Source organism: Emydura macquarii, unplaced genomic scaffold (assembly GCF_026122565.2).
Source record: "Emydura macquarii macquarii isolate MOO-44397 ecotype Brisbane River unplaced genomic scaffold, CSIRO-AGI_Emac_v2 contig_3517, whole genome shotgun sequence".
Taxonomy (NCBI): Eukaryota; Metazoa; Chordata; order Testudines; family Chelidae; genus Emydura; species Emydura macquarii.
The window spans coordinates 10,642,314-10,656,613 of record NW_027133654.1 but is presented as its reverse complement, the minus strand read 5'-3'; the positions used below and the strand labels follow the sequence as shown (position 1 = coordinate 10,656,613).

Here is a 14,300-nt window from a genome sequence, read left to right as displayed (position 1 = left end):
GACCACAGGATGAACCGTCTCTTCTGTCTTCCTTAGAGTCCCAGTGGCATTCTTCAGTATTTCTCTCATAAGCTGGATGTTCTACTCCCTGCTCTGCATGATACATTTAGTAAGCAGAGCATTGATCAGAGGGACTCAGCCACATAGATTCCACGGCCAGAAGGGACCATTTTGATCATCTAGTCTGACTTCCTGTTGTTACACAAGCCATAAAACGTCCCAAAAATAATCCCTAGAGCATATCTTTTTATAAAAGCGTCCAGTCTTAATTTAAACATTTGATTTGATGTAAAAATTCCCAGTGATGGAAAATCCACCATTGCCTTGGTAAAATGTTCCAATGGTTAATTACCCCTCGGACTGTTTAAAAATTAGGCCTTATTTTCAGTCTGAGTATATCTAGCTTCAACTTCCGGCTAGTGGGTCTTGTTATATCTTCCTCTGCTAGATTGAAGAACCCATTATCAAATATTTGTTCCTCATGTAGGTACTTTTAAACTGTAATCAAGTAACCCCTTAACTTTCTCTTTAAGTTAAATAGACTGAGCTCCTTGAGCCTATTGCTAGAAGGCATGTTGTCTAATCCTTTAATCATTCTCATGGCTAATCTCTGGACCTCTCCAATTTATCAACATCTTCCTTGAATTGTGGACACCAGAACTGGACACAGTATTACAGCAGTGGTCTCACCAGTGCCACATATACAGCTAAAATAACCTCTCTACTCCTACTAGAGATTCCTCTGTCTATGCACCCAGGGATCACATTAGCCCTTTTGGCCACAATGTCACTCTGGGAGCTCATGTTCATCTGATTGCCTCCAAATTTTTTTTTCAGAGTCACTGCTTCCTAGGACAGAATCCCCCATTCTGAGCCAATGGAAATGTATCTAAACATAGGCCTTCTCGGTTATTGCCAAAATATTTTTACCAAAAAAAAAAAAAAAAAAAAATCTAATTAATGTAAAATTCCATAGGGAATAAGATGAGAAGTCACAGCAGGGCTGCACTCAGTTAAATGTTTCCAATTTTAAAGCTCTGTTCGTAACCTAACCTACTTTATAAATCATTGCAGTGTTGTTTGATTCTCTTGGTAATGTAACATAATCTGCAGTCACACACCCTATTTTGGCAAACAGGAGAAGAGTGCAAAGCAGCTTCCTTACTACTTAAGGAATTACTATGGTAAAACCTTTCCCAGTACATCGTTTCCCAATTTATTTAGTTATCTTCTGTCTTTATTCCACAAGGTACTTCTAAGGCCGCAGTAGTTTTTTATTAGCGGTGCTATTATAATGTATGACTGTAGTATCTTTGCTTGGTGAAATAATAAACTCCTCTCCAGACATTTGGCATCTGGCCCCAATGTTTTATGGAACTTACTGTAATATCACAAAGAGCATCATCCCATAGAATTTAAAATCCTTGTGAAATTGTGGTTGATTGAAGAGAGTAGATTTCATTCTGGAGGAATAACGCCTATTACAATTGCAGGTTTTCCACTAACGTCGTTTTTGTTTCTGAAAATATATTTTGTAATGAAATTTTCATCAATTACATCCAAGGAGAGGAGTTTCCTAACGTAGTATCTCTTCATATATTGATGTCTGGTACATCCATCTTCAGTAAGTTGTTTACCAACTTTTTAGGTCTTCTGTTTATAGTAGAAGTTACTTCATCACTGGATATGTACTGTTGTCAAAATCTTGACAGTCTAGGCTGTCTTGCTATAAGGGCCTGGTAGACTTTATACTGACTAGATTCATGCCAAAATTGCAACTGCCGCTTGATAGTTGCGCATTTTGCTGCCAGATGCACCCCTCATGCTCTGTCTAGTGTATAACCTTGTTAGCCTTACAGGTTGTTGCATTCATAAGAGCAGTTGATTAATCAGTTGGGATGCAAAAATAGTACATTAATTTCTCTTCGGTACTATCCCTTGCTTTGTTTCTGCTGGATGTTTCTGAAGTTTAGTTCTCACATAAACAGTGGGAAGTTATTAAGGGTAAGGGCCCAGTGACCAAATTACGAGGGGAGAGGTTGTGAGCTGCTACAGCTGGAGATGCAGAATGACTGATGTATATAGGAGGCTACAGTATATGCTCTGGCACAATCACAATCCCGGTTTTAAATAATTCCTTCTACCCAAAGAAAGAATTTGCAGCTGGCCCTCCAGCTCATAGGACTCCCTCACAAACCCACGGTTGGATTGATGGGCACAAGTCGTCCAGGCAACATCATTGCTCTTCAGAATTCTGCCATAACTCGTCTCAATTTACCAGCACCATTTATCTGGTAATTAAACACCTTGTAATGGTGAACTGAGGAGAGCTATGGTAGCGTTGTTTGACCTGCTGCTGGTCCGGTCAGAAACAGCAAAATAAGAGGAGAAAAGGCATCTGATTGCTGCTTGGGTTCAGGGCTCCTGACCAGGCTGGTTTCAGAACAAACTTCCCAGTTGTGAATATGCTTGGTGGTGTGGAGCCATTAGAACTCTTGTTTTCAAGATTTGCTCTGCATCCAGAGGTCTAGAAACTTATTTTTAAATAAAAGCTCATGACTTATACAATAATTTAACTCCAGGAGTTCAAGCTTTTAAAAAAAACATGAAATATTGTGAGAATTGGCAACACAGGGAAACAGAAGCAGGAGGTACAACTACGGAGGAAAGGACTTATAGAGTCTGAGAAGAGCTGCAGAGATATCCAGGGACCCTACTATCAACACCTCAGCTCAGCGGTGATTCTCTGTTTTTACAATTACATTTTGAGACCTATCAGTTAGCCAGTGTTTAATCCATTTAATATGAGCGATGTTAATTTATATCATTCTATTTTTTATCAAAATACTTTGACACACCAAGTCAAAACAACTTACAGAAGTCTAAATATATTACATCAACACTATTAACTTTATCAGCCAAACTTGTATTCTCATTAAAAAAACAAAAAACAAAAAAATGGGGCCTGGTTTATACCTAAAACTTTAGGTCAACCTAGCTGTGTTGCTGAGGGCTGTGAAAAATTTCACACTATGAGCACCATACTTTTAGGTCAACATAACCCCTGGTGTAGAAGCAGCTAGATCCACAGAACGATTGCCCAAAAAGCCACAATGCCACAATCGAGTAAGAAGGCCATATCGGTTTAAAAAAAAATAAAAATAAAAGACCTTACCGAGGGTCATGGTGGTTTCTCTGTCATTGATTATTTTTAAATCAAGGTTAGATGTTTTTCTAAAAGATATACTCTAGGAATTATTTTGGGGAAGTTCTATGGCTTGTGTTACATAGGAGGTCAGACTTAGGTGATCACAATAGTCCCTTCTGGTTTTGGAATATATGAAGTAAGCCTACCTGGTTTAAACAGATGTGCATGTCCAACATTGCCTTCTATACAGGTTTAACTAAATCTGTTTGAAATTGCACCTTTAGTTAAACTGGTGCTACTGTGCGTAGCTAACTAAATAATTTATCTATCCAGATGATGTAATACTGGAGGATAGAATACTTTCAAGAATCTACCTTCCTCAAAATTATAAATTGAATTTGTAATATCTTTGAATTGTGCAGTTATGAAAGTTGCTATATATTGCTGTTGCATTGCACCAATTTTTTTGTAGCATGATTAAACAAATAAAATACGAAAATTTAAATCAAAACTGGTTTTGCAAAGCAAATATAGTATGAAATTTTTTCATTTTGCATTTTTAAGCTAAAAGATCAAAGGCAGAACAGTATGAAAGTGAATAGTTCCTCCTATGTTAGCAGATTGTTGCTGTATTTTAATAACAAAGTATCTGTGGTGGGCATTATGTTTTTTTACTGTGCAGTATGTGTTTTTTATGACTAGAGCTGATCAAATTTCCAGCCAGCTCTAATGACAATGTAGTCTTGTTAGGCAGTATATTGGTAAATCAGAAATCTTCATAAATAACTATTCACTGAATAGTGTCAGGTTTTTATTACTTCACATAATACTAACTTTTCAGGTGCTAGCAGGCACTATAGGAATATGTGCATGCAAATACAAATCCTTGAAGAAATCCATACTTTTTAAGGAAGCTGTAGAGAAAATATCAAGACATTTGAAATGTGTAAAATGCCAAGTTAGAAAAGATACAGCTCACCCCCTACATAGTGATCTAGAAAGGTCTGAGCCACATGAATAACCAAGTTTAAAATACACAGTCAAGGCTCATTTGATCTCCCTAAAGTTTATACTTTCATATTGGTTTATGATGCCTGTGATGTAGCTCTAACCAGTTGTGGGTACAGTGAGAATCTGTAATCATTCTTCTGAACCTGTTCATCTCTGCTAATGCTGCCAATAGTGGCAGCTGTAGTACAGATGAGATTCAGGCATCTTTACCAGACTGTTCATATGTTTACCCCAGTAAACACTTTAGACTATACTATCATTTATTTGTATGTGTACAAAATAAAACACAGATCAGCGTAATACAAGTCTTTTATTATGCACCTTTTACTACTTTACATACACTGTGCCCAATAATGCACATCTCCCTAGGAGTTTTACATTTCAAAGTTCTAAGCTTAAAAAAAAAAAAGTTTTATTTCCTTTTAATCCCAAATATATAATTCCCCCTTGACACACAATCATTTTCTCCCCCTGAAAAAAGATGGGGTGGGTCTGAGGTCCAAGATGAAAAATATTTTCATTCTGTAATAGTGACAGGTTTAAAGTTTGATACCTTTGACCAATTAGGGAAAGGAACAGCTTTCTTAGACTAAGATTTTGGGGACAGGGATTGTATTTTATATATGTGAACAAGACCTAACCCATTGTAATAATTAACACCATTGGAATGGGAGTGTTATGAGCTTTCCAATGAGAAATGCGGTGTTTGCTTCTGTCTATCGAAAATCCTGAGTTACAGACCTTAAAGTGGTGGAATTGTGATGAATGGAAAAGTACTCGTCAAATGTTTTTTTTTAAATTTTATTCATTTTAGTTTTCTCTCCCTGTGCAGTCTGTAAAATTGTCCTCGTAACTATGGCACCTGACTTTATTGGTGGATGGATTAAAAGAAGAACCAATTTGAGGAACTATAAAATATGTGGCATATACATGGTGATTTTGTTTGACATAAAGGTTTTTTGGCTTGGACGCTCAATGAGCAATGAAGACCATCTAATTTAGATAAACAAAAAAAATTGTGACACCATATTTTGTACTTGTGTGTGCGATTACATGTTTTATAGTTTATATTCTGTTTAGGGAATACCTGATAGTATGATATAAGGTTTTAATAGTAAGAGTTTGATATGGGTGCACTACTCACAAGAGATTGTCATGAATGAGAGATGCAGATCTCATCCCAAGCAAGTGCCTACATTTATGCCATTCGTTTACTCTTGCATACATTACAGAAGAACTTTTTTGGGAACATTTTAGAGGGGTTTTTAGGAAAAAGGACCCCAATTTTTGTTTATCTCTCCATTAAAACATAGGTGTCTTTGTTAGCATGATTGAAATCCTGGCCCCAGATGAAGTCCGTAGCAAAACTTTCATTAACTTCAAGGGGGCCAGGATTTCATCTGGAGTCCAACTCAGAGAAAACTGAGGGAGCTATAAAAACATTTAAGTAAACTAGCACTGCAGAGTCTTGAGTTATTGGTCTTTAAAGTAGTGGTATTTTTAGATGTGGAATAGCTGCCAATAGTGAGGGCCTGAATCTTTCATCTTAAGGGCCTCAGTCAGGTGTAATTTGGAGCTGGGGAGGTGAGGATTATGTATTTAGTAGGAGGAGGTGGAAACACATATAGGTTTAAAAACAAAACTTTGCTGTTTGAATTTTGGAAAGTAAAAATAGGTCTGGGGGAGACAGATTAAAGGGCAGGTGAGACGGTCAAAGAGTGTATATGAAAAATCATCACGTCTGCCATTTATCATATGGATGTTGCCTCTGCATATTTTGTGTGTGTGTGTAAAGGATTGTTTAATACAGGTGTGGGCAATAATTTTCACAGAGGGGCCACTCCATGAATTGTGGTAAGTTGTTGCGGGCCTGGACCATTTCTGGTCCCATAACAGGAAGCAGGAAGTTCGGAAAGTAACTGGCTGAGAAACTAAGCTGCCCAATGCTCCAGTTACCTTGGCAACTGGAGCATCGGACAGCTTAGTGATTCTCAGCCAGTTGCTTCCTGAACTTCCTGCTTCTGGTCCTGTGACCAGAAGCCGGAAGTTTGGGTAGTGACTGGCCAAAAGCTGCCTGACACTCCAGGGTAGTGCTCCTGCACGGTGGGCCGGATGCAGATGTTAAGCGGGCTGGATGTGGTCCGTGAGCCGTATTTTGCCCATTCCTGGTTTAATAGCTGTCTAAGATACTATAAACAAATGCCTGGAGTTTTCCTTTAAACTTCATATGGTGATAGTTTAGATTTCTGTAGATCTGTAACTTTTACCCATTTAAATTAACAAAATGCACACCTTTCAGAACTACTGTATTTACCAAAGTTAACATAGTAAATTTCAGTAGAATGCAGTGACTTGAGTTATGTATCTCTGGTATCAAACGTATGGTTAGCTTTTTGCCTCTTGGGCATGCCACATTTGAAGGACACGTCAGGTAAATGTTCTCTAATTTTTAGCACATTGTCTTGTTTCTTTCTGTTCTGCTTTTTCTCTTATCCACTTTCACACTCTTTGTTCTCTCTTCTACTACATTATCACTTACCCCTTTCTCCCATGTCTTCCTCTTTTGGTCTGTATGTGGCTCTCATCACCTGCTCTTCTGGTGCTGGCAGTTAAGTGTAGTTCATTAGTACCTGTACAATAAAGCACTGGCATATAGTGTTTGAATTCTTGTGAACTTTATGGGCAGTGCAGACAGCAGTATTGTGGTGGAAGTAAAGCAGCTTGGTTGAGGCGATCAACAAGAAGGTGAATCTGCAAGTGAAGTGCCCTTAAGGACAATGACTTCTAAAACAGTCATGTATTCAGTGATCTGCTGGTAAGGAGAAACTTGTATATCTAGAGAAACTTGAAAAGAATGGGATTGTTTACCTTAAAAAAGAGATGACTACGAGGGGACATCAGAAAGGTATATTAATTGAATGGTATAGAGAAAGTAGATCAGGCATTTCTATTCTCTGTATTTCATAATGCAAAAACAAAGGGTGTTCAATTAAATTGAAAGGTAGCAGATTCAAAACAGGTAAAAGGAAATGCTGTCTCTACACAAAGCATAATTAGACTATGGAATTTGTTGCCACAAGATGTCTTTTGAAGCCAAGAATATAGCAAAAATGGATTAGATATGGATTCATATGGATAATAAGAATATCTGAAATTTTGCTAATGTGAACAAAAATATTAAAATGGATATATAATTTCATGCTTCAGGTCTTAAACCAATATCAATTAGAGATTGGGGGTGAGGGGAAAGTAATCCCAAATCTGCCTACAGTGGGGGCTTCTTACACCTTTCTCTGCTGCATCAAGTGTTGGTTGCTGTCAAAGACAGGATACTGGACTAAATGGGCTGTTTATCTAGTTTGATTGATCTAGTCTGGCAGTTCGTGTGTTCCTAGACGAAGACCTGAAAACGTAGTTTAACAAAAGCTCAGGAATTAGAAGTGATACCTGTTTTAAGGAGCTTTCAGGAATCTGGGCTAAACTGTAGAATTTAGTTCTGGACTGTGAATAAAATTTAAATGTCTGACTAATGACAGAACATTGTCAAATTAATCATGGGTGTGGAAGAATGTGGATACATACTATGAATACCTCTTGTTTTTAGATGCTGAAGCAAGTATACATTTTTGTTTGCTATAAAAACTGTAATGGGGCTGTTTAAATGACATGCATTCTAGACATACAGTTGTTCCCCATACTGAGTTGTAATGCAATAATTTGGGGATATTTCCACTGGCTTTTAGCCCTGTGAAGATCCCATGTGTATCTGCTTCCATTTTAACTTACAAGCTTACAAGTACTCCGTTGAAGATAGAGCATTTCTACATGTGCTGTAATTTGAATAACTTCCTCTAGTGCTTTTGTGTGCAGACTTACACTAAAAGTAATAGGTATGCTATTTGTAGGCAACAATATTTTGTATCTTGTGGCCAGCTTTGTCCCATTCTAGGTATCAGACAGAGATTCTGCACTTGTTCTTGAGAGGGGAAAGTAAGATGCTTAATTTTCCATTAGCACTAAAAGCTGTAATACATATCCTTATTTTAAGGTAGGTATGTGTGCATGAAAATCAATTGTAGATGATTTGAGGAGGTGGAAGCCAAGTTATCTTCTCTTTAATATGTCTCACTAAAAGGAGTGTGTGCGCACATTTGTTTTTCTTTTGTGGGAAAGACAGGGTAAGGGTTAGTGTGTACATTATAAAGAGTAATATTCTTAGGGTCTCCGGTTGCTCTTAATCCCCCGTTTCATTTTCTGCGAGATCAAAGAAAGTATAGATCACTGGGACTGAAGATAAGCTCAGATGGAATCTTACTGCAATCATGTCCTCTTAGAATGAATCTTAATGGTCATTCCTCATCCAGGAGGAAGAAGCTGACATACAGGAACATGTATAGTAGAGTAACAGGGTTTTTACAATAAACTTTTTCTTTTTGGCTTTTTGTTGTGTTTCAGCATCTGATAAAAGGGGAAAAAAGTTTCTCACAGGCTACCTGACAGTGATGGTATTGATGGCAACATGCATTTCATTAGAATTGCTGTGAGAGAGATGAGACTCAGACCTATATAAAGCTTCCTTCTGTCTGTGATACTGACATCTACACATTTCATACAGATATTTGTGAAATCCATATTTTTTCTTTCTGTTAGTATAACCAGGAGCCTGAGGAAAATGACTTTCTCTATACTGCAAACTACCATTTAAGCACAAATGAAAATACAAAAGAATATGAACAATAGGAAATTCTAAGGGAAAGATTATTTTCCTTTCTGGAGTTGCTAAAGCAATTTTCTGTTGCATGGGCTTTCCTCTTTAATATTCACGATCCATATAAACTTTTTTCACATAAACTTAAGTAACTCTTCAGTGTTTCTAAAGAAGTTTAAGGACACAAATGAGATGAACTTTTGGTTAATGTTGTTAATTCAGAATGAAATGTTTTGAGTTTTGTAATATGAATTAAAATAATCAAGCTATAATAATATTTGCAAATTAAGTGCTTTACGTTCACTCTACAGATGGTTCTGACTCCAGAGATAAGCCAAAGCTCTATCGTCTACAATTAAGTGTCACTGAAGTTGGAACAGAAAAATTTGATGACAGTTCCATCCAGGTGAGGAAAAACAGCCTCAAGTGAAAGAGCTGATCTAAACTTCAACCAGTCACATGTGTAATCATGGGAACTAGCTCAGTACACTGAGGACCATGCTATTTAATTATTTAAGCCCCTCAGCATGGGCCTCAGGCTTTCTTGTTAGTAAGCATTAATGCAAAATGCATTTTAAAAAAAAATCCACTCTGTCCATTTCAATTGGCATCATCCTGACTACATCTGGCCAAACTGACTTACCCCCTAGAAGTCAGAAGGGTAGATAAATCTAAATGTAAAGACAAATGATTTCCTGTTGATCAGAATGCTTTGATTCCCCCCACCCCCTGTTTTGCTTAAAGACGAAATTGAAGGCTTGATCCTTTAAGCATAAAATTGAATAGTCCTACTGAGAAAAATTTCTCATCTTACCATACGCTCTTGGTTGGCTGCAACTACTGTGGCATCAGAGTGCCTCACAGTCTTTAACATATTTATCCTCACAACAACCTCGTCATCTAGAGAAAAGTACTGTTATCCTCATTTTACAGATGGGGAACTGAGGCACAGAGAGACTGTAACTTGCCTTAGGTCATTCATGATGTTTCTGGCAAAGGAGTCTCTCATGTCCCAGAATATCCCCCTAACCACTGAATCATCCATCCTCATCCACTTTATTGGTATGTATTGCAAGTTCAAGCCTTTTAGATCTAGATCCACAAAAGGACTCAGGTGTTGCAAGGTCTACTTCTTTTGATGCTTTGAAAATTACTGGAATCCACAAACACTGAGAGAGGTGCCTAAGCTCCCTATAAAATGAATAGGAAGAGATAGTCACCTGAGAACGGGATCCACAAAAGCCAGCCTGCTTACTTCAGTGGGGAGCCACGTCTCTTTTGGAGTTCCATAGTGAAGTCAGGCACTTCCCTGCAGCCCAATCTCTTCTAATGAGCCACAGCTGGGAACCCCTCTCCAGGAGTCAGGCAGCTTAGGCAATTAAGTAGTTTCTTGCAAGTAAGGCTAACTCCACACAAATGGCTGTGGGGGGAGAGACCTCCCTAAGCCCAGTGGTTAGGGTACTCACCAGGATGTGGGAGACCCCTTTTCAATTCCCCCCTCTGCCTCATAGGAAGGCATTTGAGCAGGGATATCCCATATCTCAGGTGAGTGCCTAATCACTGGCCTATGGGATAATCTGATGTGGGCCTCTCTGTCTCTCTTGCTGAAGCCATTCCACTTTAATTAAATACTATTTGGGCCACAAACAGTGAGAATCACTCTATAGTCCAGTGACTAGGACACTCATAGGGTGTTGGTAGACCCATGTTCAAATCTCTTATCAGACAGGAGGGAATTGAACCTGAGTCTTTTAGGCAGGCTCAGAGCTTGCCTACCAGATCAGACTCCACAGGCAAGCTAGGTAGGTCAGTGCCTGTCTTCCCCTTGGTTGAGAATTGTGCTGGGGTTGAAGTGTCAGGCAGCTGTGTGCATGCCCAGAGGCAGAATTTTAGCCACCTAAGAAACTTCTACAACAAAAATTTAGGCACCAAAGGAACCTATGAGTTTAGACAGCAGCTAAGTGGCAGTTTTGTGTGGATCACAGTGGTAACCGAGAACTCAGACTTGGGCCCCTCATTCCCTTTGTAACATAATTATGGGCAGCATATTTATAGCAAAACAATGTGTTAATGTGCAAAGTGTATTTTGAGCAGAAATATTTAGCTAAAATATGCTGCCAAAACTTATGGTTGTCTTTACTTGGAGCAAATCTTAAATGAAGATTAAATTACTGACGTTTTAATTGATAAATTTCTGTTGAAAATTCAGAAGCAGAAGTAAAACTATATCGGTATACTGCAATTGGGGTGACTCGCAGTTCACAGTTATGCTTTGTTTCTGCAGTGATGCAGAGTTAGCATGGGCGGTGCGTGCAACCCTCCTTTTGGGGAGGCTAGCCCCCTGTCCTGCCCCTTTCAGCTGAGGCAAGCTGAGGCAGTCTGGCGGCACCTAGAGCAACCCAGAGCCCCATCTGGCCAGAGGAGCACTGAGACTTGCTGGGGCCCGGCCCGCCAACCTCCATTACCTGCTGCCCATGAGGGGAAGAGGAGGGGCCACCATGGCCCTGGTGTCCGGTGGCAGGTCGGCAGCAGCTGCACCAATGGAGGCTTAGCCTCCCCTGGCCTATTATACCCGCTGTCCCTGAGAGTTAGGTAATTTTAGAACTATTGAATATTTGTATTTCCAGTTGTTTGGTCCAGGAATTCAGCCTCATCACTGTGACCTCACCAATATGGATGGAGTTGTTACTGTTACACCAAGAAGCATTGAAGCTGAGACTTATGTGGAAGGTCAGCGTATTTCAGAAACCACGATGCTGCAAAGCGGCATGAAAGTTCAGTTTGGATCTTCTCATGTATTTAAATTTGTGGATCCTAGTCAGGATCACACTATTCCTAAAAGAACTCTAGATGCAGGTCTCATGGTCAAAGGTCCAAGGCACAAAACTGGGTGAGTACACCAATCATATTTTTTGGGGGAAATAATAGAGCTTTGAAAATAACTTACTATATGTAAAACCATCAGGCGCTGATTAGCTACTCCTAATTGTTCTAAGTTAAATTTATAGTAGAAATAACTATAATACTTTATCGCCACCTTGTGAAGTTTTTAGGACTTGCATATGTTTGTTTCATTATTAAATATACAGGTATATTTTTCTTATGACTCCAATTCACCAGTCCAAAATGGAAAAAAGAAAAATAATTAAAATTGTCTCACATTTCATGGCAGCTCAGTCAACCACCAGGACCATAAGGAATTTGCTAACCTTATATAGTGAGTCTGGTTCTCTCATTTCCCATGCTAGTCTTTTTCCTTAGACAGTAACTTTGGAAGTTTTATTATGCTGGATGTGAATAAGCAAATGAGAAAACAGTGTACTTTGGGTGCATCTCTGCTGTTTGCCCCTTAAAATCCAGATACAGTGTAACAAGAGTTTTATTAAAATATCTAGATTCCCCCTCAGAAACTGAAATGGATGACTGCAAAACTCTATTTGAGATGTCAGAATAGGGAGCCCAATATTTTACGTTGTGGCCCTGTCTTTCAAATGCATAGCAGTTACTTCTCTGTGTGTGTGGTCCAGCAATACAAAATTGTTTGTGCTCAGATGTTTTGATGGGTGCAGTATAAAAACATAGATTAGATATATGGGCAAATATTGCATGGCCTCAGGGTTTCATGTTCTTTGGTATTAGAAATATACAGAGAACCACAAGATTAGAACCAAATAGAGCTATTTGGAAGATGTAAAATATTGATTATCTGCTGTCTTGTTTGATGTGTAGAAAGGAAACTACTAGAGTAGGATGTGGGTGGAAGAAATTGAGGCACAAAAATTGATTCTGTAAGAAATTATCCATTGTGAAACACATTGGGTGAGAAGGAGGTATTGTTATGCTGTCATTGAATTGCCAGTTCATTTTTAATATCTATATTTTTTACCACAGTCCTCTTCCTATTCTGAATTTTTGTTTAAAACTCAAAATACATCTTGAGAGATGTTTAAAATGTGTGCATTTGGTATAAGAAGTTAAAGAAAATTTTGTGAAAGCTACTTTTTTGTGATCTTGTTTATGGATGAAAGGTTAATCCTTCAGTCATTGGTCCAGGATCAGTCAGTCAACAGGTTTCTGTCCTTTTTTTTTTTTTTTTTGTGATATCCCCCTCTCCCCCCTCCCCCCCATCAGAGGAAGTCATGGTGAACTCTTAAAGTACAGATTATAGATGTTACATTCCTTTCAAGGTCCCAAAATACAATCTGTCAACACTTGGATGGTACCATACTTGTGAATTTTTATCATTTTAAAAAAAAAAAAAAAAAAAAAAAAGAATGGTCCAAAGATGGACCCAGCTCATTGAATGTGGAGAAGGAATTCCTCTCCTTGGCCAACATTCAGAAATGTAATCCTAACAGAGCAAAGAGAAAATGTCTCCTTTGTAAAACTTGTATGCCTTGTTTAACTTATGCAGTTAAAACTATTATATATTATTCAGCTAAATAAACAGAAGGCTGAGAACTTAAAGGGAAGGAGATTTCTGTCCCGCGGGTAAAAACTACTGTTTAATGATCATTTTAAATTATGATCTGAGTGATATTAACAGTCTATTGTAATATTTGAAACTCGTAGTTTCTTTTGCAAAAAGGATATACTCACTTCAAGTTTTAGTTGAGATCTGTTGCCATGCCTATTTTTTCTCAATTCATATCAGATCAAGTCTGTAAAATTGATAGTTTTATAATTGAGATGCTGCTTTTTTCTCTACAGGACTCAGGGCTATTGCAGTAATTAGAAAGTAGGACTTCTCTTTGTGACTTGGGTAGCTGTGCTCTGGTTCAGAAATATAAATTGTTTGTTACAATTAATCTCCAATGTCTGTCCTTATAGAGTGGATGTTGTAATACTGCTGCAAAAGAAACCTTTGTATGCAATGGGGGTACCAAAAACACAAACAAGGTTATATTTTCATTGACTTTCACCTTGTTCTGGGATTTGGTTTCAAACTCCCTCGTTTTGTCATCCTGCAAACTCCCATTGCTTGTAGGAGTGTCTAATTGCTTCAAATTTCACATACTAGAGAAGTTTGTTGTCAGGGAATAGGATAAGGCGATACAAAGAAGGGCCCTGTCTTAGGTGCTAATCAGATCTTTCTTAGTTTATGGATGATATCTTCATTGAAGAATTAATGTTTTATAATGGTGTTCTCAAAACCCAGGATAATTTACCTGTTCCCTATCATGTACAGGTGTTTTAAGCGTGTAGCCTTTTTTATCTATCAGTAGGCAAAAAGGATTGCACTTCACTAAAAATAAATGTATGTGTGTTCAGGTTCGTTGTTCAAATTAGTCTACCTACCAGGGACTGAAGAAGCTCAATGCAGGCTGCTCAATGGTAGGCTGCTCCTACCACTAATGTATACTATATTGCGGAATCTCCGAGATGGTGGTATCAAAATGAGATGGATCAAATCATTAAAAATGGTTTACTTTG

The 14,300-nt window shown here is 38.2% G+C and overlaps 1 protein-coding gene across 16 annotated transcripts in view; it reads left to right on the top strand.

Moving 5' to 3' along the window:
• The window catches only part of AFDN (afadin, adherens junction formation factor), a 213,548-nt gene that overhangs the window by 111,042 nt on the left and 88,206 nt on the right, over positions 1–14,300 (top strand). For all 16 annotated transcript variants that reach the window (XM_067535945.1, XM_067535932.1, XM_067535930.1 and 13 more), the window contains 2 exons: positions 9,179–9,273; positions 11,495–11,757. In XM_067535945.1, the coding sequence (XP_067392046.1) occupies positions 9,179–9,273; positions 11,495–11,757 (358 nt within the window). The remainder of the gene's footprint in view (positions 1–9,178; positions 9,274–11,494; positions 11,758–14,300) is intronic.